At 41.8% G+C, this 26,865-nt stretch overlaps 1 protein-coding gene across 2 annotated transcripts in view; it reads left to right on the forward strand.

The window, feature by feature from the left end:
• The first annotated feature begins 1,640 nt into the window (after positions 1-1,640).
• Positions 1,641-26,865, forward strand: part of sik3 (SIK family kinase 3) — a 46,824-nt gene continuing 21,599 nt past the window's right edge. For both annotated transcript variants that reach the window (XM_049577542.1, XM_049577543.1), the window contains exons 1-10: positions 1,641-1,968; positions 18,468-18,584; positions 19,201-19,264; positions 20,010-20,171; positions 20,367-20,491; positions 20,745-20,868; positions 23,025-23,143; positions 23,501-23,611; positions 23,725-23,859; positions 26,224-26,301. In XM_049577542.1, the coding sequence (XP_049433499.1) occupies positions 1,678-1,968; positions 18,468-18,584; positions 19,201-19,264; positions 20,010-20,171; positions 20,367-20,491; positions 20,745-20,868; positions 23,025-23,143; positions 23,501-23,611; positions 23,725-23,859; positions 26,224-26,301 (1,326 nt within the window). In that variant the 5' untranslated portion in view covers positions 1,641-1,677. The remainder of the gene's footprint in view (positions 1,969-18,467; positions 18,585-19,200; positions 19,265-20,009; positions 20,172-20,366; positions 20,492-20,744; positions 20,869-23,024; positions 23,144-23,500; positions 23,612-23,724; positions 23,860-26,223; positions 26,302-26,865) is intronic.

A 26,865-nucleotide genomic window follows, 5' to 3' on the forward strand; every position in this document is an offset into this window, starting at 1 on the left:
GTCAGTGGGTTTGTTTAAACACACATGTAAGAAAATGAACAAAGTTTCCTCAAAATTGATTTGACACAGGGCAAGCCCACCAACTGTGGCCTTGAATTTACATAATGCAGGGCCTGCTTTTAGTGACAGAATTCAGCTGATTTCACAATCCATCCATTTTCATCTGCTTATCCAGGACCAGGTCGTGGGGGCAGCAGGCCAAGCAAAGCACTCCAGTCATCCCTTTCCCCAGCGGCACTTTCCAGCTCCTCCTGGGAGACCTCGAGGCCTCCCCAGGCCAAAGGAGATATGTAGTCGCTCCAGCATGCCCTGGGTCTGCCCCGGTGCCTCCAACCAGTGAGACATGCCCAGAACACCTCTGAACACCTCTCCAGGAGGCATCCTGATCAGATGCCAAACCACCTCAAGTGACCCCTTTCAATGCAAAGGAGCAGCAGCTCTCCACCGAGCTCCCTCCGGATTACATATTACATACACCAAAATAAAATTCCAGACAATCAGATTCACTCAAGCCAACTAGAGGATGGTGAACCTGATTTTCCTGGGGCCCTGGGGTCCTTGGACTGAGGGCAGATGCCTGCTTTGCTTTGGTAATCCAGTTTTGAGTAAGAGGATGCAGGAACTCCTCTCTGCCATGGGGTGGTGCTGTCTACAACCTGGTGAGTGGTTCATGGATTAGAATAGAATAGAATAGAGTTACAGTTGTATTTTCCCCACATATTTAGATTTAGTAAGCACCGATTTCTACCAAGAAGAGGTGTGTCCTATGACTCCAGTGTATTAGTAGTTTCTGGTACTGATTTGGAGTCACTGGGTCATATTTCATGGAGGCTACTGAAAAGAAAACTGACATTATTTTCTACCAAAATATTTAAATATTAAAAATAAGTGTAACACATCAGCAATCAAAGTAAGTGAGACCCTATTTGGAACGTTTTTAAATCATGATGTACACCAATAGTAGTAGTCAGCCTGAAGGTGGGCCTGTTGGGGAAAAACATTGATATTGTGTCATTGAAACTGCACTGATATCTGTCCAATATCCAAAATAAAATAAATAACTGGTTGAGAACCTTTGGGCCACATGTCAGCACACATAGGCTAGTGACATGTACCAATGAGATGGACGCTTTTTGAAAGCAGTATGTGGGTACATTAAGGATATAGGTAGCATTTTATTAAATGGAAATATTAAGCTTTGACTCATAAGAGCAGGGTGTGCACGAGCATCATAAATGCCCATGATTTGTCTGGCAGAATCGACCGCTGTATAGCCTTGTGTAGGCATTTCTTTGTGGACTGAGTGATGATGGAGTGTAACATAGCTTCTTGATAATGTCTGCTTTTATCTACTGGGTGATTTAAATCTGACATTGCAGTGTTGAAGAGGTATATGCCTTTAAAGCCTCATGGACCCGACTGCTCATACATGGTGCAGCAGTTTGCAAAGAATCACTGAATCATGGGAACCAGTGTGATAATGCGCACTTCTTTGTCGCCAAGGCAACCACAATACGTTTCTGTGGATGAAGTCATTTGTTACGCCGATCGTTGCCATGGCTACAACCTAGAGAGGGCGCTGCGGAGGAGCGTTCACGTAAAATGACGCAGGGCGGGGGCGTGCCCGTGATGCGCGCTGCGCAAGGCTGCTTGTTGTTACCGCAGAGAGGCGAGAAGATGGCGGCCGTGTCAAGCGGAGGTGCTGCTGGGTCCGCTGCGGCCGGGATTACGCACTCTGCCCGACCGACCCACGCAGGCATGGGCTCCCAGAACCGAGCCCAGCCATCCTCCGGGATCAGCCACTCCAGCCGTCCCAGCACGGCCACCGGGTGCATCACAAATCCCGGCCACACTTCGGCCACCAGGCCCCCCCCAGCCCGAGTGGGCCACTACGAAATCGAGCGGACCATCGGCAAGGGAAATTTCGCGGTTGTTAAACTAGCCACACACATCATTACCAAAGCGAAGGTAAGACGGCTGATGTCCGAGCGTTAGCGGCGAACAATCACAAGTTGTCATTGTTTAATTTCAAGCCTTTTCGGCCATGTACTCGGGATGACGCTGGGGCCTTCAGGCTCTGGAGACACAACGGCCAGCCCGCTTTGGTGACACCGCTGCTCGGTGCTGGGGGGGTCCGCTCGACACGGCGCATCACCTCCAACTACTGGATACAAACACATTTACCTCAAGATAAATCGGATTTAACGTACATTTACCGGTAGTGTTTTTGAGGGAAGCTAGAAAGGCCTGAGGTTAATGTGTGGCAAAGCGCAGAGGACGGAGAGAAGGGTATTGACGAAGATGAAAAAGAGACACTGAACGTTTCGACTGTAGTAGCTAGCTTAGCTTACAAGCTAATTAGCTGTTCGGCTAGATGCAGATATCTTTTAGACATGCCAACACACAAGGTTGAAAGTGTGTAGCACCCCTCTGTATAACTTTAAATGAACAACGAACTTCCCAAGTTGATAGGCGTAGGTTATCCAAGTATTATAACATTAGCTCTCTATGAAATTAAAAGTATCACTGAAAAGTGGTTAAAGCCAACTATGGCAGAGGCAGAGACTGTAACGTTCTTGTTAGCTGTTTTAATCCAGCTAGGTTGACTGAGGATGGGTTTGCTTGTATAATTTAGTGTTAGGAAAGTTTCTCACGTCTTTATGATATATCCATTTGTCGTGGAGTAACGTAACCTGTCTATCATTTATGTATAAAGCATTGTAATGTACCAATTTTTTATGTTAAGATAGCCCAGTTAATAGCTAGATGACATTTCCATGAAGCTTTGAGGACAAGAAAACACTGACATGGCAAAATTAGTGGTTTCAAAGCTGCCACCACACGCTTTGAGTGTAAGTAGATGATGTTGCATTGAGTGGGCGCCCAGTAACAGTACACTGGATGATGGACACTTTCACCAGCAGACACTATTATCAACAAATGGTATTTATACAAAACTCTATCATTCTTTATGAGGAGATGTGTTGCATTGTGTTACAAATCCATAACTGGTGGTGACACTTGACTTGTTACGTGAACACAGTACGGCAAACAATAGGTTTGGACCTTTATGATTGATAGGGGAAATCTGGGGGGAACACAAGTAGAAGTGATTACTCATATATTCCAAGTAGTGTTTTCCCATTGTGCTGACCTATTGAAACACGTGCCTCTGTGTTTCAAGGCTTTATTTGCCTGTGAGCCGTTTGTTGTCATTCCTGATATGTTGGCTGTATCGTCTTGTCTGGCATGGTAGTGAAAGTCCATAGAGGCCAAAAACAAATAATGAATCACAAATCAGCAGTATCAGTAAGATTTCTGCTACGAGACACTTGATTTCCAGTCAGTTTGAGAGCCTCCATACTTTCAGTTTGATGACATGGGAGTCCTACCTCTGATCATATGACTGTTGTGATCAGTACGCACATCCCTTATAATGGATGTTCAGTTGAACAGTCATAACAAATACGGGTAGCTGAAGGCTACGCTTAGAGTCAGCTCCTGCCACATAATAGTTTTTTTTTACCTGATGAAGAGCCTTTAATCTAAAGGCACAAATGAAGGTGTGTCAAGTCAGCTGAGTGCACAGCTTTACCTCTATGCCCTTGTTGACATACACACAGTCGGGCAGACACGAGTCATTTGGGCGCTTTGCGCCACACAGCCTAGGGAACCTTCCATTTAGTTTCACGAGGCCAAAATAAACTTGGGTCAGTAAGTGCCATGTAGTGTTTTTCACTGCTGCAGGAGACTATAATGTAATTCACAGACTAATAGGTAGAGGAACAGTGTGTTCAATCTGTTACGAGAGCAAAGACAGTAGCAACGTTATAGTGAGAGATTGATGAGCTGGTTATGGAGCTTTACTCCTTGTGTGTGAGCCTGTTTATGCTTGCCTGGATATGTGTGTGTGTGGCTGTGTCTGGCTGTCTGACTGAGTGTGAGAGACAGGCAGAGGACAAAATGACAGTGGACCACGGACTGACAGAATGAAAGAGAGCCCTTGTTTGCTGTCTGTTGATGGTGGTCACAGACGGTCCAGTCAGCTCATGATTTTCACCAGTCTGCACAGGGGTTTCAGCACTCCTAGTTGCTCATGAATATCAGAAGAATAGGAGTGTGCTTTTACATGCCTGTGGATATCATGAATATGGATATGATGATCAGTCAGATGAAATGTGCTTTTGGAGCCTTGTTTTATGGCCTAGGTTTCATAACGATCCAATGAGAAACGCTGACTAGTCAAAAATAGCCTAACAACTCTCTCAGTTGTTCGATGGAGCTGGATGATATCCTGCAGTGCAGTCACACTGAAGCAGACCTGGTTATTTATATTTGGTAGTCTAGGAGGGAAAGAGCTGGTGCCTGTCTATGCCTCATTTACTCTCTATTTTGTTAAACCTAAAACATTCAACAGGCAATTTGTTTAAACTTTACTTCCTCAATACACACCACCATTTCAACCGGGTATTTTGCAAATTTTTATAGCACAGAGGCGGTTGGTGTGTACACTCGCTAACACGGAGGTAGTCACACAACACAAACCTTTGATGACAGTGTGCTGCACATGGATGTTGTAAAAGTGAAAGTTCATCTCCTCTTCTTGACAAAGGCCAGCTAGTGCAGTGGAAGTCACAACTGGAGTTTTGATACACTCACAGAAACGCTATGCTAGAGGCAGTCGGGTCACACGTTGCTGCGGTCTTGATAAATGTTGATTTCAGTGTTAACTCTCTCCATAAACTTTATTGCTGGTCATGACCTTTCAACAAAGGGCATAAGTTCTCTATTAGCTCAGGGTTACACTGTGAACTGTTAACACTTGTTTCAGGTGTAGCTCTCATACTTACTGGAACTCAATTGACTATGACCAAACTATCATTGTTTTTGATCGTTTTTGATTTTTTTCCCCAATTATAGCTGTAGCATTAATGGCCGATTTACTCTCTGTCATTTTCATTTTTGGTTTTGCAAAAAGGAGGTAGTAGCCTTAGTTGACACCAAGCAGTGTGAAAAATGTCAGCACATGAACATGTTATCTTATGTTATCACTGTAAAATAATCTATTGTTTGACATGGTGTATACAGTGTGACAACATTGCCAGTGATTGATATCAACACATGATGATAAGTATTAGTGAATGAGATGCATGCTGACTTAACTCAAAATACACATCACAATTCTCAAAGCCCAAATTGATATCCTCGAATTACTTTTTTTTTGTCGGATCACTGGACAGAACAGATCATTTATAATGATACTGTATATAACTGAGACAAACAGTAAGTCCTCACATACATCTGCATTTCACTTAATGTACTACAAACATTTTTAAATAGATAAAATTCTTGCAGTTTGCTTTTAAAGTTGGCCAACTAATCTTTCTTGACTATAGACTATAGTTGTTGCAACCTAGTCAAAGCAAGTGTTGTTAATGTGCCCCACTCAGATGCCTACTGAGTTTCCAGCACAATTTCAAAAAACACACTCAGATTTTATGAAATTTGTGGGAATGTTATGTAGGAATTAGTCTGCAAAGAAGTGTTCATACACAAGTTGCATCTTCACAAAGGTAGCCAAGTTGTTGAAAGAATTATTTTCCTGTTGACCAAGGATCTGGAACAGGTCGGCCCCAACCCACAATTTGAAAGACTATTAATCAGGCCTGTAGTCACCTCGTTAAGTGGGCTTCTCTTGAGATGATATTTCACATCCTGTAGCCACCTTCCATAACAGATGGCATATTTGCACCGCTCATACACACAACTGCACAGCAACTAGCCTATCAGCTGCTGAATGGAATTTTTTTCTGTGCACAATTAATTGATATGAGTCATTGAAAATCACTACTAGTCAGGTGTAGGCAAACGGAACCTATTCAGTCCTGATTGGCCACTAGGTAAATAGTCAGTGTTAATATGCAGTGACGATGAGGCAGGTTGGAGTGTTGCAGATTTCCCTTTGCAGCAGATTAAATAACTGCAGGGCAGGAGCAAACATGGCTCTGTCACTGCAGATTAATAATTACATGATGATTGGTGATCACAAGAGTCTAGAGTTTTATTTAAAGATTTCTTATTGAATCTGATCAATTAGAAAAAGGAAGCTTAAAGTATTCATTTCATAATAACAGTAAACAACATAAAGACCATAATCTTGTCTGTATTATGTAACTGTGTCTATATTAAGCAGTAATATATTTGTTTTCATTCTTCTGTCATGATAGATTACATCAGTAAGATGATTATCAGGATGTTACTGTCAGTCACATAGCTGACTGTTAGTGCCCTCCTTAGTTATCTCAACAGTATGTAACTGTTTGCTATTCGCAGTGCACTTGTGCGCCAGTTTCATATTTGAGTGGATATTTTAACTCAGTCTTTTCCTTGTTCGTGTTTATCATGTGTGATAAGCTCACTAAAACCGCATGTTTGTGCGTGCATACTTGTGTGTAATAGCTTTTGACAAAGGCGGTATGGTCAGGTGCCCTTGTATGACCCCACAAAGGATCAAGTAAAGACGCATTTTGAGAAACCCTCTCTAGTTGTCCTCACGGAAAGGTGAGCGAGATGGGTAAAAGATGGCACTGTGCGTCACGTCCTGACCCGTCTGTTTGTCTGTCTATCTGTGGGGAGGCAGGCGTTTATTCCCCCCACTCTTCTTTCCTCCTTTTCCTGTCTTCTCCCCCTTTCCTCGCCAGTGTTTTTTAGGCAAGAGAAGGATGAGCAGGAGGAAGAGGGCAGGCAGGAAGGCAAGCGTTAGGTAACAGGCCTAATGTACTGTGTAACAATTTCACTCACTCCCTCAGTCACACTCACACACTCACGCACAGCTCTCTAACATACAGCATCCCCTCTCTGTTTCTCAAAGACACACATACGCACACTCAAATGTGATTTCATTTGGGTGAATAATATGACAAAGGCTGTGTTTCTGCTTGACTTATCTTCCTGCCCTCTAGTCAGATTCTGCTGCATTCTTAGTAGTGTGATTCCGCAGCCAGCCGGCTTCAAAAGAGGAGAGCACAGCCCAGACTGTGTGTGTGTGTGTGTGTGTGTGTGTGTGTGTGTGTGTGTGTGTGTGTGTGTGTGTCTGTTACATGACATGAGGGAGGATGGTGTAGGCTTTGTCAGTATGATGTTGTTCCTCATGAACCATATCAGCACCTATGATTATGCCTCACACTGATGCCAGCAGTTTCTGTGTATGTTTGTGTTTGTGCATGCGACCCCCTCCCCTCCCTCCTCTCACCATGTTCTAAACGTACATGGCACTTAAGAATCACAACTCCGTGCCCGTGCCATCATCATCCCTAGCACTCCTTGTTGTCAGAGGCGACTGTGTGTTGCCAAGGCTCCTACTTGGAGAAAGGTCTCGCCATTGAAGTCTTACTGGTTTCCATAGCGATGATGGTGGTTCCAGCCTCCAGCCACCAGTTCTGAATGGAACTGACTTGCCATTGGTTGAGCCCATCATCTGTCATGGAGACAGCGTGTGTATTATGTGTTTTTGTTTGCGAAAGCTGCAAGCTGGATGGAACAGAATTCGTCAGGTGCGCTTGGGTTTCCCACCTTGATGTCTCAGACGAGCTGGGGCCTTGGCTTCTCTTTGCCACTGAGTTGAGTGCTTAGTGAAGAGGGTTGTAGCTCCACTGATGCCAGTTCCTCCAGCCAGAAACCACAGTTGTGATAGACATGAGGTCTTTGGTTGATGCAGCTGCTTCAAATATAGTGTTTTTAAGTGGTCTAGGCACTAAGGCTACTTCCACACTGCAAGTGTTAGTGCTCCATTCAGAATCACTACTGTGATTTGATATTCTTAGTTTGTTTGACTGTTACCGTGTGTGTGAACTGGTAACTGTCCTGAACTGACCTGCGTGTGCAAAGGAATGATAACTAAGATGTCAAAGGCAGCACGCTGTATGAATGTAAACATGGAGGATGCTAAAGTCAGCATTTACGGTAAGTTGATGTGCAGTGGAAGCCAGTAAATTTGTCAGCAGATGATAATGAGGTCGAGGATTGGGAGAAAGAGAGCCAGCTTTTTGTGGAGCTATGGCTGCTACTTCTGAACGGTTGTTTGTGTGGATGCAGAGTCAGTCACTGTGGTGTGATAATTCCAATTTGAACTCGTCAGACCTGAATTTGGGACTACATATGAAAGTGGCTCAATCATCGGTCATGCTGTTATGAAAAAAAAAAATTCAGATTTGGGCCACTTTCGCCCGCAGTTTGAATGTAGATTAAGAGTGGTCAGCATGGACACTATCCCCTATCAGGGTATATGTAACTTTATGTCCTTACAACAATATGGTGATATAGTACATATGCTGGAAAATCACTTGAAATTAATAATGGATAAAGTAACCAGAGAGGTTTGTTTTTGGCTAATTCAGTAAAATAAATCATAGTACTTAGACACTGCAATGCAAAATCCCTAAAATATTGAGAGTGATAGTTAAAATGGCGTGTTATATTTCCTCATACGACATATAGTTATATGTAGGACTGCCGCTTGCAAGTCAGGGGTTTGAATTGTTAAGAGACCCTCAAATAATCATTTAGTCTAAGGTGTATTAAAATTAATGGAAACCCCCCCATCAGAATTCTCTCCAGCCCAAAATGGTATGTTCTGATTTGTCTGATCTTAACTTTGTCAAGTCCAAAGCCCAAAGATATTTAATTTACTAAATACATGACAAAGAAAAGCACCAAATCCTCACATTTGGAATGCTAGAACCATGAATGTTTGACATGTTGGCATGAAAAATGACGATTAATAGATTATTGAAATAGTGTCCATTCATTTTCTTTCAATTGACCAACTGATTAATCGACAGATAGTTGCCGCTCTACCGTGGCTTATCCGCGGTGGACAGGCAGAGATAGTATAATATGATGGTGGAGGGCTAATGGACAGAAGGCCCGCTACAGCTAGTGAGGTTCAAGTACAGTTCAAGTAAAACAACAGAGAAAGTTTAGAGCAAATTCAATTCACATATTTCAGTTTGTTCTTTGTTGTACTACATGTTGTGTTCTTGAGAGATTGGAAGGTAACAATAAATAAGTCTTAAAAATAGATTCTAACTTTATGTGGTGAAGATTTCAGAATCCCGATTTTAATACCAATACAAAGGTACATCTTTGTAGCATTTCCTAAAGAAGATATTTATCACTCTTTATTTATGTCCATATAGAGATATGTTTGTTCCATGGTGAAGCCAGTCCCAAACTGGACCGGCTGGATTCTTTTTTGGAAGCACTAATCAACAATCACTGTCAAGACGGGAATGTGGACCGTGCAGTAGCAGTTGGTCAGCTAGGCTGGGGCTATGGTGTGTCATGCAGCAACTGCAGTTTGGGTTTTTTTATAACTGCTTTTGGCCTGCGATTGTCATCATCAGTATTCTTTGAAAGTATTGTTCATGCTCTACAATACCATATAGAATTTGTTTGTTTGCCTTGTAAATAAAATGGTAATTAGGTTGTGGTGTTTCACTGGCACTAATGCATGTAGATGCCAAATACTAGTTAATCTAAGGTTTTCTTGCCCCTCAGAATTTACTCGCCATAAAGTGTGAGCTCTGCTACGCAAGAAAAAAACCCTGCAAATGGCAGATTAATGTGTGATGTCCAGTTTTTCCACACTGTAGCGTGTCCCCAGTCTTGTACTTTCAGCCTGACACACTCAACTGAGTCATTTCCACACATAAACTCTTACAAGTGCACAATGCACAAGTAGAACATCTCTGAAAGGCATTGTGCTGACTCATACAGCCTGTACGCTTTCATCTCTGTGTGTGCATGCGCATAATGCAGTCATAGTGCTGACCTGCTGTGGCCTCTTCTTGTTTGTATGACACTTTGTGATGTCTTTGTGACTTTATACAAATACACACACACACACACACACACACACACACACACAAATAGAGCTGGGCGATACATCAAATTTATACGGTATACTTGAATGTCTCTGTGCAGTATGGCAGACGACCATATCGTCGTATTGAGATATCCCATGTGCATTTTAGTAATTTATTAATACATTAAAAGCAGGATGTGTTCACTCTCCGTGTCACACACTCACAGAGACGCCCCAAACTGATCAACCACGCCCACCAATTTAACATCAGTCATCGCCCTGAGTTCACGTCTATTCAAAATGGAGGAAGATCCCAGAGTGGGTCTAACATCTGGAGGGGGATCAGTTTCAGGAGGGCAGATGTGGAACAGACTATCATCCTCTGCAAACTATGCCACAAAAAGATTGTTGCTAAATGCAGCAGTACCACAAATCTGTTCCATCACTTAAAACACTGCCTAGTGCAATACACTGCAGTCAAGCCAGCCTCCACTTCGAAAAAGACCGTCAAGCTAGCCCCCACATTTTTTTTATGGTGCGTGTGTTTGTAACCGGCGGACTCTGCCTTTGGTGTTGTCTGCATTGTGTTGATGTAAAGAGGCTCAGAATGTCAGTTTTTCACATATCGACCATGGAGGTCAAAGCGTGTCAGCTAATAACAACTGAATCAAATTTTGTGTACGTTTGACTTTGTTACACATATCACTGCTGTGTAATGATTGTGATGATCACATTAGTATGATCATATGTAACAAAGGGTAAAATCAAACACTTTTATTATTTTAGGGAAAATTGGAAAATATAGAGCTGTATATCATAATTTAGCATAGCCTAGATAAATGAAGATATTATTTCTAAGCTATATCGCCCACATGAGCCACAATTTTAGCTTCATATCAAGTAGCTTCTAGGTAGCTCTTGTCAAGACTAGATTTACAGATAGCCATGATGCTATCTTTTCGAGCTCAACAGGTGTGTGTGGGTCCATGTGAGTGTGTGTAAGTTGAACTCACAACTCCATGCTGATATGTGTTAAGCCTGAGCATTACACCCCCCTGTGGGTGTTGTAATCGGTGTCACCTGTTGATGAAGGTTAACCTCGTACATAATAACACCACACGACGCGTGTGTGTGTGTGTGTGTGTGTGTGTGTGTGTGTGTGTGTGTGTGTGTGTGTGTGCGCGCGCGCGCACCCCAGCCTCCCACTGTAGACATTACACCATAGACCCAATTCTCTGTTTAGGATTAGCCTCATTATAGTTGAGTCATGGATGGATGTTTTCAAAGTGAATATTGGAGAGACCTAAAGAACGCTGAAAGCTATGCAAACATCAAATGTAATATCATATTTAACTTTTAATGCTGTGTTATTTTAGATCATTTTAGACCGTTTGTCTTTTGTTTTCCATTTTTTTGATTCCTTATTTTTTGCTTTAAAAAAATCTAGACCTACAAAGCAGCACTAGAAAAAAACAATGCATGCAACTCTTATAAGAGGTTTATAACAAATGTATTTAAACAGAGAATACCTGGTTAAAAATATCATCAACCATACTTGTGATAAATTGTTTTTTTAATTGTTAATTATTTTGTCAGTGTCTTTGTTTTCAGATGTTTGATTGTTTAGTAGCCTACACCAAGTTGCCTGTTATTAGGTACATGTAGCTAATGTAGTGTAATACAACACCCCTGCAATTGGGACTTGGTGATAGGCCAAAAATTTAATCATGATAAAACATTTTCCATCATTACATATAGATAATTATCATGATTACTGTCAAATCTTTATGTCTTTCATGTTCAAAGATAAATTTTTAGTGAAGTTTGAAGAACCATACGGTAAACGGTGGTTTAAACTATTCTTTATTGTCAAAACAAATTAGAAAAATTATAACCAAAAAATAGACAAAGAACTATTAATTCTGGTCAGCAGCATGTCAAAAACCATTTCTACAGACAGTTTAAAACATTTTGTAATTGCATTAGCTGACAGGGTATACAAAATAAATACAGTATTTTAACTTTGTTAAGAATTTTCTGAACAGATTTTAAAGGCACAGTATTTGATTTCTGCCGTTTCTTTATCAAAACAATAACAAAAAACAGACTTTGATGACGTTGTGAAGTTATGAGAGATAATTCATTGCGGAGCACAATCTGACCTGATCCAGGCAGTAATCATGTTTACAGACGAGGACATGTATTAAAGTTTTATCCAAGTTGTGTTGAGTCAAGTTTAGTCATGGTATGTCATCTCATTCTAATGAAATTAGTGCTGAAACAATTCCTCGAGTAACTAGAATAATTAGATTACTAAAAAGCCTCAAGGTTTCCAGTGTGCTTATATATTCTTTAAATTTCAGCCCATATACATGAACACAGATAGAGCATGTGTGTGTCCAGTATGTGCCAAAATTACAACGTTGCCGTGGAAATGGCAGAGTAATGTTTTTAGTTATAAGCAAGGCATGCTGTTATGCTAATTTGTGCACACTCTAAATGCATTGTTGACCAGTCAGATTGCTTGGTCGGATCTACTTCTTTTATGATAGTCATTGCCACCTGCCCACCCTGAAAGTAGTGCAAATAAATGTTAGGCTAAATGTAGAGACTTTGGCGCCTTTCCTTTATGGCCTGTTGAACCAGAGTCAGTCAGAAATGTGTTGGAGGTTTCCTGTCATGTGTAGTCAAACAGTACAGCGATCATTATTTTATCAAAGGCAACTGTCATATTTCAAAAGACACATTACTTAGCCTGACATTTTCAAGAATCACAGATGTTATTTGCTCAAGCACATAACTTGTGTACAGTCATGATTTTAAAAAAAGCCATCACGTGCTTTGTTGTGTAAACAGGTTTCTTAGAAATGAGCGTCACGACATAGGTCATGCCCTTATCAGACATGTGGTGGTACAGTGATTGATAAGTTGGTGTATTGTTTTCCCCAAAACATCACTATTTTCATCACTTTTTTTATTGTGTTGAGTGCAAACTGGTGACACAAGTTTTTTCACACAGTACATGTTGCTCTGTATTATAGATGTGTTGTAGTACTTATAGGGTAGTGTGTTGATACAGCAGTCTACAGCCAGCCAGTGCTTTCTTGTGTCCACCTATATGACTATACAGGAGGACATGAGCTTCTGTATAAGCTCCTAACAAGCTTCCAGTAATCACAGTCTTACCAGTCATCAGTATATGGTAGGGGTTAGGAAAAAATTGGGTATTATGACTTTTTAAAGTAACACTTTAAGTGATTTCTAGAATGCCTGAATCAAAATAATTCCAATGTGGAGGTGAAAAAATATGTGCGCTTCTATTGTGGTTATCTGTGAGTAATGTGACGGCATACCTGTCTCAAGAAAAACAAAGCCAAAAGGAGAGCAGAAAAGCGGATGGTATGAGGATACGGGCCTTCAGTCTGTAGCAACTTAAATTCAGTCAGTACAAACCCCCTGCCAGATCAGTAAACTTTCTGTTACTGCTGTTACACAGGTTAGATGCAGTCCACTGTGACCCCTGGCGCTTTTTTTGTTGTTGTTGTTGTGCTGGCTCTATTGCTAGTTGCTGTGTATCCTCTCCTTGCAGTTCTCCCTGCCTCTCTCCTCTTCTCGTGGTGAGCAGTGAAGCGGAGGGACTACAGGGTGTGCTAGCTAGCTAATTTTTGTCTCATTGGTGGTCTGATAAACAGAGCGAGGCAGGTGGGGCTGAACATATCAGTGTATCGTGTGCACCTCTATGATGAAATAATTTTGCCCATTAGTGTTGTCACAATACCAAAACTTTGACATTGATACCAATACTCAGTGCCAAAACAATACGTGAAACTGAAGCGACACTGATTCGACACTTGTTAGCTAATAGATCAGAAACATAATGTCCACAATGGTTGATCACATAGTCTTGCAAAACCAGCTGGCTAGCCACCTAGCTTATTTGCATAATTATATTGTAATTGTGTTTTTGTACTCCTCAAAGAAGTCTGTGGAGGTGCTAAGCGAAGTTCGAAGTATTTCGTCCTTTGCAAGACATACATCGCACCTTTTGCATACAGGCTTTGTCATGTCAGTAGGTTTGTCATCAGCGTCGGCTCTGTAACGCTGGACAAAGGAGTCCCACAGTAACTCTGGCAGCCTGCTTTGTTAACCAGCTCAGGGCATGGAGGTATTATGTCTGAAGATTACATGCTGTTGTTGTTGTCAGTATCAGACATGGTGAGGCATTGTCTCTCTCCTTCAGTTGAAGCTAAGGCACACGATGTATCAACGGGTAATTAATGCACAGCCGCATGTTCCCTGACCTTCGAATCTACAAGCACCTGAGTTGACTGTCTCTCTGGTACCGCCACCTAGTGGAGATTCAGACGGCACTGAACATTGGGAAATTCTTAAACCAATCGTTTTTCACAAAAGAAGTATCAAACAAACAGATAACTCCAGTAGCTCTTATCTATCTGTCTCTACCTTTGAAAGAAAATGACCCCTGTTTTCTTCAGCTGTAGTGACACCGCCGGCACATATGAACACTTGAAGGGAAGCACATGTTTTTTGTTGTTCACCTTTGATTTCCCATTACATTCCTGAATGTTTTAAGACTGATATGTTATATTAAACTCTTATTTTAAACCCTTGTTTTGTTGCTGCTGTTGGTTGTGTGTTGTGAAGCGAGACTCAGTTTGTGAGTTGTACAGTAAATGGTTCAGACTCGTCCGCTGGGCACCAGCTGCTCTGGGATGGTGCTGTGTTGAGGTCACTGTCTTGTGATCGGAGGGGCTATGCAACACTTCATCTCATTGCAGCCGGCCTCTTAGGAGTGTGTATTTATGTGTGTGTGTGTGTGTGTGTGTGTGTGTGTGTGTGTGTGTGTGTGTGCGCGCGCGCGCGCGCACCCACCCAGATCTTTTGATGGAAAATTCCAGAGTCATTGAAAGCTAGTGCAAAGCAGTCTAAACACTGCAAGGCTACTAAAGCTAAGTTTACAGTATACGACCATCAGAGTCCTCAAATCTCTGAACTGTTCGCACGACACAACTTGCTGTCTCGTTATCGGGAGTCTTGGAGTCATCATGGTTTTCACACTACATGACTGACCGGCAACAGGAGGTCACTCACTTCACGATCTTAAACCAGGAGGAGGAATCCTTGATGAGTACGTCTGTGCTCCAAACTACACTTTGTCAGGAAAACACGACACGGGAAATGACATAAAACCGTGTGTTAGACCGGATTTTTTGTTATCACAGACACGTGTTCACAAAATAGCCTGTTTCCACACATCTCACTAATTGTAGCCTGTTTCCTCAAGGTGCACCGGCACTTTAGTCTGTGCTGCAGATGCAACACATACATTTAAGTTCCTACTGTAACAGGCGACCCCTTACAGAGGTTTCCTCAGTCTGTGCCTTTCACTCTTGTTGGTTGTAGCTCACCATCAGGTCCAGGTATTTAACCAGCTAGACATCTAGCTTGTGTCTTTGACCAGTTCATATACAGCACTCACACGCCAATTTGTGAGTGCTGATGTAACGCCCATTTGCGTGTAATCAGGGGCTTTGTTGAGTAGCTCCATAAACTGTTGGTGAGTGGAAAAGTCGTGTAGTGTGAACTAGATTAGAAGTGCAAGCTTTACTGTACATTGGCTGGAGCTAAAGCTGGGAATCTAACCTTTGTGATGAACAATGGTCGTCTATTTTTTTGCAAAAATACTGCCTACCATTTAGCATCCCCCCTTGTCCAGCTATGTCTACGCCTGTTAGGGATGCAAATGAAGCTGTGTCCTTAATTGATTGTCCGCCATGTTAATCTGTGGTCGGAGAAACACAGCAGCTGACTGACCAATATGTAAAACATAACATGTTTACAACTCCACAGTGATGGCTAACTGCCCCAATGTGCCATTTGTCTATCTTGTCATCAATGCATTGAACAATCTCCGTGCCACAAGGTTTTATTCTTGTATTCAGACACACACCAAGCCTCTGTCTGTACGATTGTAATCATGGCCCAATTTTCCCCATTTTCAGGATTCGTTGTCCTCAAATTGAGCATGATGTGTACGTGTAGATTTTGGCATACGCTGTGAGTGTAGAGGTGAATGTGTGATCCAGCTGTCCTGTTGTTACCCTCTAGAAGATGCAGAGGGGAGCAATTACATCAACAAAGCTGGATGACTGCCAATGCCAAGAATAGATTCCCAGAGCTTAAAATATCACATCGACACGCATTCCTACCAGGCACATACGTATATACATAAATGGCAAGGGGTGTTTGAATAAAACTTACTTTATCTCTCTTTCTTGCGGATGTTCAGTGTCTTGATATTTTACTTGTATTTGGCATAAACATCAGTGTAACTTTATTGGTTGGGTTGTAAGCTTCCTAAGGCTGGGTGACACTCCACTATTTTAATTAAAAATAAACCCACAGGATGTAACGCCATTTTTTAAAATTAGGAACTCATCCACAAAAACTGCATAATTGAACAATCACATTAATTTCGGTAAACTGACGTCAGTCTTTATAAATTAATACGTGAGGACGACTACCAGTACACATGTTTTCAGCAGTTGTACATTGCCATTCAAGGGAAACTACACACAGAAGCACACTGATCTGGATTAATGCCACTGTTAGATGTGGTTCTGTGCTCTCCCAGGAGCCTTCTCTTCGCTCTCCCTTACTTCCCCTTCCTGTCTGCAACAGGAAGTCACCCTTGTTGGGTTTCAGATGGCCTTCTTCATGTCTGTTATCAGGAAAGGGAGAGCTCAGGATGGCACTTACCGGAATTTAACGGATGAGGTGCTGTTTGTGTGTGTGGTAACACAGGACGCATGCTTTTCATTTTTTCACATGAGCTCAGACTGTACCCTCTCATCTATTTTTGGACAAAGATGTGTTTTGGGGCAGCCCCATTAGCTTCACTTGATTAAGTCATTAAAGTCGTCTACCCGTTCATAAGTGGCAGCGCAAAGCTCCTGTCACACACCATCACCGTCCATACTGCCAGAGCCATTGTCAGGGGCTCAGCCGTTACGCAAGAGTCTTGCTCGCAGTCGAAGGTCACGGCTCAGGTCACGTTACCCAAACAAGCTGGAATCCGGAGAAAGCACTGTGTTTGACAACACACAGTTTGGCCTTTCATTGCCTTAAGAAGTGCCAGCATCTCCTCGCAGTATCTTGTGTTTTTATCTCAGTGGCAGATAATTATTTGTGTTTATTACCTGTTTTGCGTGCTTGTTAATGGATTAGAGGTGTCAGGTCATGTTAAATTGAGTCTGTCTGACTCACAGCCTCCCTTCAGCTGTTTTGCTGGTTACTTGGCACTTTGTTCTTCGATGATTATTATGTCATCATAGCAATATTGAAAGGGCACTGGGACTGTGCCCTGGATTTGCTGCCTGTAATTTAAGCGTCAGCTAAATACTATTAATGTGGATGTATTACAGGGCTGTCAGCATTTACTCAAAATGAATCTCAATTATTCAATCCAAAAAAATCCCCCCCAAAACACATGAACTATCAACGATCTGTTTATTCAGGTTTTTGTTTATTCATAATAATAATAATAATTATTATTATTATTTTTATTATTATTATTATTAATATAATAATAATAAACTTCATTTACATAGCACCTTTCATACAAGAAATGCAGCACAAAGTGCTTTACAATAAGGGCGGTGAGTGCTTCACATGAAACAGACAAGGCAGTTCAATATAAAAGGACATTTAAAACACATAGATAAACTGATTCATAAAATCATAAAGTTGTAAAACTTTAAATCATAAAATCAAATTAGATTTTACAAGAGTTGCAGCAGTGTGAAGCGTAAATAGAAAGTAAAAGTGTAAATGGAAAGAGTTTCAGACCTGTATGAGGAAGTCAGAGCAAGTTAAAGGCGAGAGTGAACAGACACGTTTTTAGCTTTCTTTTTAAAAATATTTAGTGAGATAGCTTCTCTGATACCTGTAGGTAGTGTGTTCCATAGTTTTGGGGCATCATTGACAAAGGCTGCATCCCTGATCTTCATTATGCCAATTGGAGGGCAAAGCAATATGACGAAAGGCATAACTACCTGTATAGGTATATTTATTTCAACATAAATATGTCTTTTAAAAGATCTACATACCTGCAGATTACAATATAAACAAATAAAATAATGTCTTACATACTTAACTCAAAGACCATAGACCTCTTTCTCCTTCTTTTTCTTCCCTCTGTGGTTGGTGTTAAAGTGAGACCCAAAAATGTGATGTCTCGAAGTGAGATCAGATGAACAGTTCATAATTGATATGTTATTCTATTCTAATTTTCACTTCCTAATGTCTGTTTTCCATTATATAGTGGACTTTATAATATTCATTGACATCCCTATTGTATCCTCTGTATTTTGAACACTCAAGAGCTGGTAAAGAAATATCATGTCTTATAACACATGTTTTTTTCTTGTCTTGTTCCCTTGCTCTTTCACTCCCCTCTGTCTCCGTCACTTTCTGTCTTCCACGCTTCCTCCCTCCCTCTCTGCATCCTCCTTTATCTTGCCCTCTCTTATCATTCATCCTGATCCCTCCCTCCATCTCTTTCTTGTCTCTCCGTCTCCAGGTGGCTATAAAAATAGTGGATAAGACCCAGCTGGACGACGAGAACCTGAAAAAGATCTTCAGAGAGGTGCAAATCATGAAGTTGCTGAAGCACCCCCACATCATCCGCCTCTACCAGGTACACATTCACACTCACCCACAGAGCCGATAACGCACGCCGCTCACATCTTACACCTGAGACCCATGGCCCAGTAGGAAAAGGGACGGATAGAATGTGTGTTGGTTTAGTGGGATCTGATGTTACCTGCCATATTTATGGGGTTAACCGTAACAAGATGTTTACAGTTTCACCCACTGGTTGGTATTTAATTGGAAAATGTACCTGTTATACATGTGGGGGGCCACCCAGTAAAACCACAGTCTTCTGCCTGAGAACTTAGCTCTGGTGAGACTCTGTGGTAGAAGAGAGTCAGCCAGACTTTTCCAGCCCTATGGGGATTGTAACACCAAACCAACCTGTCACAAACCAACTTTTACATCATGTCTCAAACAGCCCCCGGCAGTTTAAACATAATCTGATCCTAATGTCGAAGCCCTCACACACACAATACATATGTTGGACGCTACACTGAGTAAATGGCAGTTTTTGTTCTATTTAAATCTTCCTGTGTGAATGCCAAACGCTGCTTAGTCATTCTGTTGTGTAACGGGTGAACCGCCCATCACTAGATGTTGGCCCAGAGTTGTCAGAGGGTCTGGAGGTCCTGGTTGTTATCATCTGTTTATGTCCTCAGGTGATGGAGACAGAGAGGATGATCTATCTGGTAACAGAGTACGCTAGCGGTGGAGAGATATTCGGTAAGGGAGTTCCCCTCTGTTGTCTTGATGTGGATTGTCTTCGTCGTTGCCTCTCCTTCTGCTTCACAGATTGTGTTTTTACCAGTCTCAGAATACAGACTGTACAGCTGTCTTTGAAATTTCAAACAAGACTCTTATTATAACAGCACATGACTGCTTATGGTATCGTCTTTATGTCTGTCCAATACGTCTGTCCTGTCTGTCTTCTATGTCTGTGTTCTTTTTTTTTGTCACATTATTTCCCTAATAACAAAATAAAAAAATGCATAAATAAATACAGAAATTAAATATGTTAGTTTTGCCAAGTACATTCTTAATCTAATTAACAATTTGGTTATAAGAAGGTTTATTATTTTTATTTTTATTTTTTTTTACCATCATTATTGGTTTGTTTGCTCTGCATGTTCATTTCTTCTTGAATTGCCTTTAAAAAAATTTTTTTTTAAAAATTAACGGCTTGATTTCATCTTCCTTTTTTCTATTGTGCTACTTATTTGTAGATAATGCGTCTCTGACACTCTGAGTCATGCCTCATCTCCTATGTCCCATTTCTCTGCTTTCTAAAGGATGAAAATATCCCTCCTTGATGATTTAATGTTGTGATTTATTAGGCTAAATCAGAACAGCCTCAGTCTTCACTTCCTGTATTTCCAAAGATACAACTTAGGATCATAAATCTTTAAACTTAACATTGTGTGTGTGTGTGTGTGTGTGTGTGTGTGTGTGTGTGTGTGTGTGTGTGCAGACCACCTGGTGGCTCATGGGCGTATGGCGGAAAAGGACGCCAGGAAGAAGTTCAAACAGATCGTGGCAGCGGTCCATTTCTGTCACTGCCGCAACATCGTCCACAGAGACCTGAAGGCTGAGAATCTGCTGCTGGACCACAACCTCAATATCAAAATCGCAGGTGTGTGTTAGTGTGTGTGTTTGCACTTAAGAATGTTTGGGTGGGAAACTTAATTTAGCGGTTTTGGGCTGTCTTGGCGAGTGGGTGTAGGCAAGTGTCAACACGTACTTTTGGAGCGTTTTCCAGGGTTGATTGATTTTACTTTGTCAAGTAAAGTGATAAGATTGAGTGAACCTCTCCTCTCCTCCCTGTCAGATTTTGGCTTCAGTAACCTGTTTTCTCGAGGACAGCTGTTGAAGACATGGTGCGGCAGCCCTCCCTATGCCGCACCAGAACTCTTTGAGGGCAAGGAGTATGACGGACCTAAAGTAGATATATGGGTGAGTAGACTGTTAGGTATGCATAAGGCGCCGTTAGGCTGCAGTAGAGGGTGTAGCTACATGGCTTGAAGACAAAAAAGGATCCTGAATGAATGAGGCCCTGAAAGATGTTTTTCCTAAAATAAAATATCCACCTTCTTCAGTATCCTGTAGTGCTCTAGATTTATTCATGTTTAAAAGAATTGTTTGTTAAAGTTCCTGTTTAAAAATGATGCACTCATGGTTTGTTTCCCGCTGCCCTTTCTCTCTACAGAGCTTAGGTGTGGTGTTATATGTATTGGTGTGCGGCGCCTTGCCTTTCGACGGCAGCACTCTACAAAATTTGCGGGCACGTGTCCTCAGTGGCAAGTTCCGCATCCCCTTCTTCATGTCCACAGGTAGGACTCTAGTCAACTCTTACTCTTTCCCTTGTCCCTTTACTTCCTCTTCCAGACCATGCCTTCATCAGCGAAAGATGTCATTAGCTCGAGGGCCAAGCGAATTACAAAGTGATACTTCACCAAAGTCAATTTTTGTAGTGTCAAGCACCACTGTTACCTTGACAGGTTGCCATCAAGGGCGCCCGGTGGACTTTTCTTGTCAACAAACAAAAGTTAGGTTGTTAGTGTGTCTCTTCAAACACACTGTATGTATCCTTGAGGTCCAGTGGACGTGTTGTGTGCATGTCCTCTCCCATAGAACATTTTCTTGCAATGCACTGTTCAGTATTTATATCCACATGCTAGCAGTCTTCGTCACTGCCTTTTCAAGTGCATCATTATGTTAGCTGGTGCATTTCAGCCACAGACTGTGATCAGAGGAATAGTGTAACACAGATGGCAGGATGTGAATTGTCCCACTCGTGTGTGTTTGCACACCAAGCTGCAACCACCAGAGCTGAAAAATGGAGCCAAAGCGGAAGTGTCATTAAATGGCAGTTCCTCTAATGGCCACTTGAGGTTGGGTGCGGAACTGAGTCAAACCCCTGCGACCCCCATGTTAAAATGTCCAACTTTACAGTAGAAATAAACATGTTTACAGCCCGGTACCAAAAGGTATTTGTCTCTACAACTAATTTCAACTTACATGACAACTGTACAGGGGTTGAATTTTTACATAACTCACCCTTCTACATATTATAAAGGCCTGAAATTATACATAATTAAGGGCAAGGATGCTTTGAGTGACAGGCTCACCACAGCCTGTAAGTCAAATTCTCAGCTCACTCCCCCATAGCTCCACCCTTTCATCCAAATATAGTCACTTCTGACTCCAAAAAACAAGATGGAGGGCCAATATGCCAAACTCAAGGGCCGAATCCAAATGTCCATCCTCTGGACTTGCAGACTGTACGTACTGTGACGAGTTCACCGTCATCACGTAAAATCTGCATAGATAGCCCTCGAATGTTTTTACTCATTGCCATGGAAACGCTTGAGGATTATTACAATCATTGTAGCTGCTGTTATATGCAGATAATAAGAAAAAATCCCATGTATAGAGCTGTTTTGTGAGTGGACTAAATAAATTCCTGCATGACATACAGACTGCAGACATTCAGATACAGAGATGTCTGTGAATAAGGACCAACCTATGCCTAAATAAATCATGCAGGCCCATTAGGTCCATCAGAAGATCTTCTTTTGTTGTTTGTCTGCCACTTATCTAGCCTATATATTTGACATTACACTGCGCAGCCTATAGGGTAGGCAACGATAATACAGTGTGCTTGAATTTCCCCCTACAGCCAATATTTCTACATATTTCTGTATCATGATGTTGTTAAATATTATTTCAGCAGTCAGTTTTGTTTTTAGTCGGCTGCTGGGAAAAAAACAAACAAAAAAAAAACTTATCACGCCACGTCCTTATTGTAATGGGCAATAAAATCAGTGACATCTGCTGAAGTCTGCACCCCAAGCGGACTCTGTGGAAGTCTGCAGAAAGTCCACTTAAGGCCCTTTGTGGACTTGTTGAATTGCGGATTTGGACAGCCTTAAGCACTTCCAGACTTCCTGTGAACGCGCCTGCATAGTCAGCGACTCTACATGTGATGTCAGGACATTTGGTTTCAGCCAAGGCTTCAAAACAGGAGTCCACAAACCAATGGGCGACATCACAGTCCATTGTTTTTTAGTCTATGGTGCACACAAACAAAACAAGGATCCCCTCACAGAAACATTGCTCCATAGCACTCCTAGTGGTCAAAAGCTCCACAGGGCACCCTCAGTAGTGGCTTTTGTCAGCATGAATTTATGTTGGATACATTTGATTGAAATTGTGTTTTTCTTTGTCATGTGAGATACTCATCTCTGACATTAAGACAACTAGGAGACACAATTGAAGCTTCAGGAGTTCCTTAACATAAAAAAAGTATTGTAAAACATAAAACATGTAATAATGCCCTCAGTGAATAATACAAATTATTTGAGCTAGTAAATGCTCGCTGGCATTTTTACTGTCCCGCTGCATGTTTCCCAACAGTCACATTGCTTTGATTTATAATGTTGCGAGTGGTGTCATCTCTTGTGTGTTTGTGTGTGTGTTATTCCAGACTGTGAGTACTTGATCAGACACATGTTAGTGCTGGAGCCCAGCAGAAGGTTGACCATGGAGCAGATCTGTAAGAACAAGTGGATGAGACTAGGAGATCCAGACCCGGACTTCGACAGGGTGAGACCCCTCTAGAAATGATTATTTACCCAAAGAAATTTACCCAAATAATTTCTGCCCAGTTGTCCACCTTGGTGTGGTTTAATTGTGTTCCTCCCATGCTGTCTATTTTATATCTTTTTGCAACTATCAGTAGAATTTGATGACTTCAGTGTCCTCTTTGACAGCCTTACTGTGGCACACAGTAAGACTGTCCTCTTTGACAGCCTTACTGTGTGCCACAATTGCAGAGATGCCAGTGGCTACCAGCACCTCTAAAGCTGTGTATGGGGTGTAGGTAATCCAAACTGTGAAAGGAAAGGCTATGTAAGTTTGACATGTGACACTGATCCCCCCCTCATCGTATGTCCTCTCCAGTTGATAGCAGAGTGTGAGCAGGTGAAGACGGAGAGAGAGACGGAGCTCATCAACGAGCAGGTGCTGATAGCCATGTGTGAGATGGGCCTGGACCGAGAACGCACCCTTCAGGTTGGACACAAATACGTAGCCAACTTAGACTAATCTAGTCTCAGCGATGTCTTCTGTTAAGTAATCTCAGCAGTACTAACTTACTTACATTTATCTCGCCTCTTCTTCTCCAGTCCCTACAAACAGATGCATACGATCACTACAGTGCCATCTACAGTTTGCTGGCCGACCGCCTCAAGAAACACAAGACCCTGCGTGTTGCCCCGCCCACGCCTCGCTCCATTAGTTATCCCCTTAACGCCGTTCAGGTAATTCTTTGTCCACTGATGTTGGCATTAGGGGTGTAAATCACCAGTTTCATCACGATACAGTGTTGTATCGATTTTCTGGACAACAATATGATATTTGCTGATACTACAAAGTCTGCAACGATACGACTTCGATTCAGTGCGATTTAGCCGGTGATCAATATGAAATGATATTAACTGCCCGTTTAACACAATTGATTACAGAAGAAGCTGTCATCCCTTTCTTTTTTGATTTTGGCCATTAAAGATATAAACAACATATGAATATTATAAGTAATTATAGACGCTTGAGGGCAGTTCAGTTGAACTCTAGATAGCTATGTGTATCTGTCTATACAATTACTTGGTTACATACAGTACAGGCCAAAAGTTTGGACACACCTTCTCATTCAATGCGTTTTCTTTATTTTCATGACTATTTACATTGTAGATTCTCACTGAAGGCATCAAAACTATGAATGAACACATGTGGAGTTATGTACTTAACAAAAAAAGGTGAAATAACTGAAAACATGTTTTATATTCTAGTTTCTTCAAAATAGCCACCCTTTGCTCTGATTACTGCTTTGCACACTCTTGGCATTCTCTCAATGAGCTTCAAGAGGTAGTCACCTGAAATGGTTTCCACTTCACAGGTGTGCCTTATCAGGGTTAATTAGTGGAATTTCTTGCTTTATCAATAGGGTTGGGACCATCAGTTGTGTTGTGCAGAAGTCAGGTTAATACACAGCCGACAGCCCTATTGGACAACTGTTAAAATTCATATTATGGCAAGAACCAATCAGCTAACTAAAGAAAAACGAGTGGCCATCATTACTTTAAGAAATGAAGGTCAGTCAGTCCGGAAAATTGCAAAAACTTTAAATGTGTCCCCAAGTGGAGTCGCAAAAACCATCAAGCGCTACAACGAAACTGGCACACATGAGGACCGACCCAGGAAAGGAAGACCAAGAGTCACCTCTGCTTCTGAGGATAAGTTCATCCGAGTCACCAGCCTCAGAAATCGCAAGTTAACAGCAGCTCAGATCAGAGACCAGATGAATGCCACACAGAGTTCTAGCAGCAGACCCATCTCTAGAACAACTGTTAAGAGGAGACTGCGCGAATCAGGCCTTCATGGTCAAATAGCTGCTAGGAAACCACTGCTAAGGAGAGGCAACAAGCAGAAGAGATTTGTTTGGGCCAAGAAACACAAGGAATGGACATTAGACCAGTGGAAATCTGTGCTTTGATCTGATGAGTCCAAATTTGAGATCTTTGGTTCCAACCGCCGTGTCTTTGTGAGACGCAGAAAAGGTGAACGGATGGATTCCACATGCCTGGTTCCCACTGTGAAGCATGGAGGAGGAGGTGTGATGGTGTGGGGGTGTTTTGCTGGTGACACTGTTGGGGATTTATTCAAAATTGAAGGCACACTGAACCAGCATGGCTACCACAGCATCCTGCAGCGACATGCCATCCCATCCGGTTTGCGTTTAGTTGACGATCATTTATTTTTCAACAGGACAATGACCCCAAACACACCTCCAGGCTGTGTAAGGGCTATTTGACCAAGAAGGAGAGTGATGGAGTGCTGCGGCAGATGACCTGGCCTCCACAGTCACCGGACCTGAACCCAATCGAGATGGTTTGGGGTGAGCTGGACCGCAGAGTGAAGGCAAAGGGGCCAACAAGTGCAAAACACCTCTGGGAACTCCTTCAAGACTGTTGGAAAACCATTTCAGGTGACTACCTCTTGAAGCTCATTGAGAGAATGCCAAGAGTGTGCAAAGCAGTAATCAGAGCAAAGGGTGGCTATTTTGAAGAAACTAGAATATAAAACATGTTTTCAGTTATTTCACCTTTTTTTGTTAAGTACATAACTCCACATGTGTTCATTCATAGTTTTGATGCCTTCAGTGAGAATCTACAATGTAAATAGTCATGAAAATAAAGAAAACGCATTGAATGAGAAGGTGTGTCCAAACTTTTGGCCTGTACTGTATATATATATATATATATATATATAGATAGATAGATAGATAGATAGATAGATAGATAGATATAAAAAATTAAGTCTTTGTGGATATGTCGTCATAACAAGAGCTTCTTTATTGTCGTAGAAGGAGCGGCTAAATATGAGAGTTTGAAGAGTGGTTTTGTTGAAAAGTGCCTTAAACTGTTTTCTTTTTCATGATGGTTTCATCACTCTGACTTACAGTAGTCAATGTGTTTGTCTTCTGAGTGGAATTGATTGCTTTAACCCACATCTGCCAATCCCACTGCAGTAATGAGATTGCTAGAAAAATTATCCTTAGTATAATCCTCACACGACCTGTGTGTGTGTGTCTGTGTGTGTCTGTGTGTGTGTTACATGCCCGGCAGACGGATCCACAGGGTAATCCTGTTAGCATGACCGTTCCCCATGTCCAGCTCATCAACCCAGAGAACCAGATAGTTGAGGTGAGTCAACGATGCCGTCGACACGGTTGCATCACCCTAGCAATGCCTGGCCAGCAGAAAGGGTCATCATGCTTGATAAGCAAGCTAGGACTAGGCACAACTTTTGTTAATGGAGTTGAAATCTAACTTTAACCACCTCTTACTCGCAGAGTTTAACTGGTAAAAAAGAATGAATAAAATGTCCTTTAACCCAGCAGGCAATTGATGCACCACTCCTTTGTAGCGTGCATCAGTCAACACAACAGCAGCCTGTCTTCCTATTTTTAATGATTTGCATCTTGTAATCACTGGTTTACCAGTTTTTTATGGCTGACTACAGTTAACAGCTCACTACTGTTAGTGTTGCCTGGGATCCATCTCACAGACTATGATCAGACACACAATCACGCATACATGCAGCCACATTCAAACAGAACACACACAGCCTCAAAGCTGACTCACAAATGCTGTGAAACACAAGAATGCGTCAGATTACTGCATTGCAGCAGGGATTTTAATAGAAGACTTGAACTCTGAAAAATGTATATTAGTATTGAAATACATTTTTGTTGATACTTTGCTACA

The sequence above is a fragment of the Epinephelus fuscoguttatus genome, linkage group LG5, assembly GCF_011397635.1.
Source record: "Epinephelus fuscoguttatus linkage group LG5, E.fuscoguttatus.final_Chr_v1".
In the NCBI taxonomy this organism is placed as follows: domain Eukaryota; kingdom Metazoa; phylum Chordata; class Actinopteri; order Perciformes; family Serranidae; genus Epinephelus; species Epinephelus fuscoguttatus.